Below are 6,483 nucleotides of genomic sequence, written 5' to 3'. Positions count from 1 at the left end.
GAAGGCCATGTGTCAGTTCCATGAAAGACACCCTCAAACTAAAGTGACCATTTTTATTTATTTGTTTTCCTGTATCACTTCAGTTTGAAGATATATTTCAAAGAACTGCTATGAGTTGTTCTTGAGAATGATACTTCATAGCAGTGTTAGGAATGGAAACAATGGCTATCAATCGCTGTTGGTCATAAATGGCTGTTATGTCAGTGCAATATCGTTTACTTCATAAAACCTCTTATGGCATCTTATGAATACTGACATAAGATATTACTAAGCACTCAAATATTTCTTTCTAAAGATTCTGTATAGTACTTATGCTATATATATACACTATGCTATACACTATGTGTTATCCCTAGTAGTTATGTAGGTAGCTTTCAAATAAAGTGTTACAGAATGATCCAAATGCAACATTGGTGGATAAATTTGAAATCAGATCACAGTTGCGATTTTTGGTCAGAGCATTATGAGTTCATACAGATTCTTGAGTTATAGCCCTGCTTATCTAGGCTTTGCCTAATTGAGAGTGCAGAAGTATGGCTGTAGTATCTTCTGAGCTAGGAAATATGAGGCCCCACACATTTTCAATGATTTTACTAGCAGATAGGAATTTCACAGAGAGAAACACGTTGATGTCTACACATATATTAAGGAATATGCGCAGCTGATAAAACTCAAATCATCCAGCTGGTTTATGCTGGTCTGGTGCTCACTGTCCAAAGAAACTGAGTATTTGTATTTGTCCATTCATTATTAAATTTTCACACAATATCAAGGGCAGGTGCTGGATTCAAATGATGTAGAAAAATAAAATCAACAATAATGGACATGAATGTTTTTCTTTGGGCAGCGACAATATGGTGTTTTTTTCTGGTGATCAGCATGTTGTGGCTTTGCTATTCAAAATGCCATTGAAAGAGGCTTACTGGACATGCACACTGTCACTGATGGTTTAGCATAACTGTGTTTAGCTATTGCAGGGATGGGGGAGTAGCTAAGTGCGAGAAAAGAAACTACTTTTCTCGTATCTCAGTCAGGAAACTTTTCCGCAAAAGGCTCTCTCAGCGTTCGACTTTTTATGAGGCTGAAGTCAGCTTCTCATTCACCCGCTTCTTGTTCAAATTGTCCTGTTCCACCTTAAATGCTGCCTGAGGTGCCAGAATTTAACTGCTGCGTCATTTAAGGTAGAACGGTAAAAATTCTAATGAGAAACTGGCGAAAGAGAAACCAACTTCAGCTCCACGACTTAGTGTTTGACAGTTTCTTGTTGCAGATTAAAGGTATCAGGAAACCAGCTGGAGTGCTTATAAATACAGATAAATTTGTTCGTCTCTACATTATCGATGTTCGTCTTAAATCTTTCCTTTTGCCATTTCTTTAGCTACTAGCTAGGCGACACTGTTACCTGCGTTGCTGTGTAACCATCTGCGTTAAAGATTTAGTAGTTATGTGTTAACTCCAGCATTTAAGACCATTTATTGTTGAAACTGTGTTAGAACCGTGTGTTATAATGATCAGCTGAGCTTTATTTTACAGCAAAGGAGGATTTTGTTATTTTACCCAAAAATCAAGTTCTACTGTGGAGCCACAACAGGGCAGTAAAAGAGAGACAGGAGTGCAAGAAAGTGGGTTTGAGCACATGTGTCTTTCCTCCCACCTTTTAGAGGATTTCCTTTGTTATCGAGTTTTCTCTTGTCTTTTTGTAAAATTTTCAAATATACAACTTTCTTTGTCCTGGACTGGGCTTTTCTCTGGGATTTTTTTAAGAATATTTGTATTTACATGCTGCCACTTGGATGAAGAACCTTGTCTCCAACTCTCCACCCACTTTGGTGACTGGGAGTACTAATGGTTTCATACAGCGTAGGTGTGTGTGTGTGCATGCATGCGCATTGCTACGCCGTCTACTTGGCAATTACTCTGCATCTTCTCGGCTGGAGGACCTGCTGTCACCTCTGCTTTAGGGTTTGAAGGACAGGACCTTGTGGACATGGCTAGAACAGGTACTGAGAATCCCTTGAGATTCATGGTGGACAGCCAGAGAAACGGAATGATCCAGACCATCCTCTATGTACTGGTCTCCACTGCTCTGTTTGGTATAGCCTTGGAGACTTGCTTCATCTACCACCTCTACACGACCAAGCAAAGCTCAGTAAGTCCAAAATAGGCTATCACTCTTTTTGAAGTTCTTTTGAATCCACCTTTCCAGCTCTCTTTTTCAGCAACTGTCTTATTTGTTTACATATCGAAGCAGCATCTCATCTTGCATGGCTTTCTGATTTGTAGCAATCAAAATCTCTCCATTTTAGCTACCTAATAAAAATTCTGAAATAAAAAGTTTGAAACGTTTAGATTTTTTTGCAAAATTACTATGTCAGAAAGCATCACATAAAAAAAAAAAATTAACCAAAAGGATTGTTGATAACTGTCGACATCCCCATAACCATTTATTTTTTGAGTGTATTTCAAGACAGGCTGTTTCTTGAAAAGATAATCATCACGTTTCATCATGTGGCTCAGAAAGACCATGTTATATTTAGGTTTGGTTAGACTCGTCCTTTTCCTTAAAGCTCCCCATGAGCTGCAGTTTCCTCTCTGCAACTTGTACAAGTGCATAGAGTGACTAACCCAGAGCAGTGTACATTAGTGTACATTGTTACTGCATGTACTGCGCAGAAGTCAGATACAAGATATACAAGAGGAGAAGTCCTCTTGTATATTTAATTTCCAGCCAAAACGGCCATTGAGTAAAAGTTAATCATATTTTCAGTGTCAGAAAAAAGCAGGAGATGTATATTTAACAGGGTGTCCAACACTGCAACTCTAACGCTTACATTCTTAAAACCAACCAGTTACAGGTTCCCAAAGGTGTCACCAACATTATGTTACTGTTCATAGAGACATGAACATTCTCATAAGCAACTACCCAAACACACCTTAGCTGCTTAAATATAACCAACATCTAAGAGTGAACTTTGGAAAAATATGTGGAAAAACATTCCTGCAGAGCTCTTTGAAAAACTGAAAGCAAGTCTCCTGAAAGGAATGGAAGCTGTAATAGGAAAATACTAAATATTTTAACAATATATTTAGATGTTGAGGCTTCTGTATAATTGTAAATCTTAAAATTGTGCCTGCAACATCTGCATACATGAACACCTGTTAAACTCAAGTAGATGCTCACAAATTATGATGCATTATTTGTTTTTGTGCTTATTTTCAATTTCTTGAGCATTCGTCTACAATTTTCAGTCTTTCAGCTGTGCCACAGTCACAATCCTTTGTGCAACATGTTGTAATACATATATGTACTGTGTCTTAGGAACTTCTTCACGATAAGAATTTTACACAAACTGATGCAAGAAAAGGTAGGGAATACTCTCTGCAGAAGACATTATCTTGCTATATTTTTTATACTGTTTAATAGTCCTTTTGAATTTTAATTATTATAATAGATTTGTCGATCACCGTGCTGACCTTACCAGTTATGCTTCATACTTTTAGGAAATAACACCCATCATGCATGCAGCTTGCATCTTCATTACTTCCTGAGATGTAGAGGCTCAGTGCAACTTAACCTTAATAAGTCATTACTATAAGAAAAATGCCTAGTTGCCATAAGTGAACTGTAGTATGAGTAACAAATACCAAAGATTTGAAGGATCTGATGTACTGCAGTGTGGAGATATAGATCTGTTTTTCAGCAAGCCATAAAACAGCAAACATTCACCTCTAAATCTTCTGCTTAAACGCAATTTAAAGCAAAGAGTAATCCCTTAAAAATGTATGTGTCTACCATTAATAGTGCAAAAGTTCTTACTTTTTTCAAAGCAATTATTTTAAGCCCAACATTAGATATTCAATTTAAAAGGCTCTATATCTCAGAAACTAATGAAGATACAGGCCCACGATTTTGCACAGTACCTATTTAGCACATTATCTTGCACTTATTATTAGCATATATCTTGAAAGTATTAAGCAAAGGTGAAAGCTATCAATTTTTTATATATAAAATTTAGTGATTTTAAGTGGATGTATGCAGAGTTGGGAATTACTTTAAAATGTATTTCTTTACAGATTATTGATGATCTGTAAAAAATTTAACTGTACCATAATCCAAGGGATTACTATATTAAAGTAATGTAATCTGACTGCACTGTTTAATGAATACTAAATATATCACAGAAACGGTGACTGATCTCACATTAAGCAAAAATGCCAAACCTAAGAGAAGCAATATGTGGAAATGGTTTAAACATGAAAAAATAAATACATATTTGTATAACAGTATAATTTGAGTTTAGACATGTATACTCAAAGCTTGAAAGTCAGAAATTGAGCTTTGCCTCAGGAAAAAAATTGGTCCTCTGAGAAAAAAAGCTCTAAGACTAAAACACAGGGGAACAAGTAATCACTGCAGAATGATCCAGTACATTGTATCAAATGCAACATTGTTAAAAACTTTACTGCTGTCCTGGGACTTTACTGTACTGACTGTACTGTACTGACTAATAAGATTTCATGTTGCTGCGTTGTGCTAAGACTCTGATGATGGTAATTTGAAGATGCTCCCTAATCAGCTCTAAGCAATGTCAGCAGTTCATAGAGATCAACATACTCGTACTACGAGTTTAATAAGGCATTGATTTCACATGAAAACTAAAAGGGAGCTGATTGTCTTAGTTACGAATAATGATTATTTACACATATTAACGTTTGGCACCATCATTGAAAAGAAGAAAGAAAGCAACCATACATGAGAAAATTAAAGTTTATTGCTTACGAGACTTCATTTGGTAATATTTCAGACTGTTAGTTCAAACCGGGCAAGTGAAGGTTATTAAAGGATTGATTAATAATCAATCAAACTAGAATTTTACGGAACAACAAACCAGAATAAAGAGTTGAGTTCCAGATCGGATCAGATCAGTCTGCTGTGGGCGAGTCTGTCAGTGTGGAAGATCAGGGTGAACGCCTGATTCAGAAATCTTCAGGAAAACGCTGCAGATCTCACTTCTGACGATAACAATAAATACTTATAATATTTCTATAGATCGGCTGAATAAAACACTGTGAACTGCTGCTGTGAGGGGGACTCTTCAGAATTCTTTCCTGGCAGCAGGACCCTCCTCCCCCTCGCCCCCAAAATAAAAACCTCTTTAAATCTACACGACTCATACGACATATTTATCATCAAAATGGCAAATTTCAGGGAAAGACGACGAGTATGCATGTGAATGTAATCCTGCTGGTGAACATGTTATAACGTCCCTGTTCTGATTACTGTCTTTTTTTTCCTGTAACTGTAATGGAATACAGATACCTTTTCTTTTTGTATCATGGAAGCCTCTACAGTCCCTCCAAAGAAGACAAGACCACCTCCATTTAAGGCTTTAAAGCCTCTAGCACACCTGGGAGGTAAGGCTGTCTAATATCTACTGTCTTCACAGCACAACACCATTATCTGTTCAGTATCACTTTACTGTAGGGCTGTTCGAGTTCCAGTTCTAATACTATTTATTTTTTCTTTGTCATCGTTGTTGTTTATGGTGAAGCTGGCAGTGAACGGCCCGGTGCAGACGGAGTCATGCCGTGGAACGACACAGGGGAATCTGAACTTCATGAGCTGGAGTACAAAGAAAATAAGCTGGTGGTTAAGAAGGAGGGCTATTACTACATCTACTCCAAACTCTGCTTTGATGCAGATGAAGATTTGTTTAACCATTTCATGCTGAGGACCTCGCATCGGTACTTCGGACATTCTATTCATCTTCTACGTTATGCTTACCGTGGAAATAACTCTAAAACACTCAAAAAAGAAGGCTTCATTCAAAACAGCTACCTTGGTGGTGTGTTCCATCTTATCAAAGGTGATGCTGTTTTTGTTGTGGTAAAAAATGGCACGGTTCACTTGTTTTCTCTGGCAGATAACTATTTTGGCATGTTCATGGTGTAGCCAGAATGTCTTTAACTTATTAAACCCGAATAGTGCAGGGCATGATGAGCTTATTTGCTGTTGGACATGTAAAAATGCATTAAGTGATGTGACAATATTTAGCTTGACACTTGTAAATAACTGGCTTGGAAGGCCACATGATTGCATGATCATCTGAACATGATTTAGCTAAAACTGCAGACTTGTAGATGACTGTAGAAAAATGATGTACCTTTTACTGTTGAGTAAAGACTTTTTACTGCTAAACTGTCCTGTAAAATACTCAGTTTTAAGTACTTAATAGCCCAAATGTGGGAATCTCCACTCTTAAAATAAATAATTCTTGGCTTGGACATATGATCTTTGGCACATTGATATAGAACTGTTGCATTATGTGGAAATTCTTTAAAAAATAGCTTTAAATAGTTCTTTAAAGATCCACCTATTTAAATGTACCATTTTTTTCCACACCTTCAAAGTTCAGTCTTAGAAGTTGGTTGCATTTTCTGCTTCCTATGGTCCAAGTAATCCCAAACTTGGTGATAGAGGTC

At 36.9% G+C, this 6,483-nt stretch overlaps 1 protein-coding gene across 1 annotated transcript; it reads left to right on the top strand.

Annotated features, from left to right (window-relative positions):
• The first annotated feature begins 1,438 nt into the window (after positions 1-1,438).
• On the top strand, positions 1,439-6,116 carry LOC118805124 (tumor necrosis factor ligand superfamily member 14-like). The gene is made up of 4 exons (XM_036565734.1): positions 1,439-2,149; positions 3,320-3,365; positions 5,317-5,415; positions 5,553-6,116. The coding sequence occupies exons 1-4, from the start codon at positions 1,883-1,885 to the stop codon at positions 5,951-5,953; spliced, it is 813 nt and encodes a 270-aa protein (XP_036421627.1). The 5' UTR covers positions 1,439-1,882; the 3' UTR covers positions 5,954-6,116.
• Positions 6,117-6,483: the final 367 nt, after the last annotated feature.

Source organism: Colossoma macropomum, unplaced genomic scaffold, assembly GCF_904425465.1.
Source record: "Colossoma macropomum unplaced genomic scaffold, Colossoma_macropomum, whole genome shotgun sequence".
Classification (NCBI taxonomy): Eukaryota; Metazoa; Chordata; class Actinopteri; order Characiformes; family Serrasalmidae; genus Colossoma; species Colossoma macropomum.
Note: the sequence above shows the minus strand (reverse complement) of the source record. Positions and strands in the feature narration are given on the sequence as shown.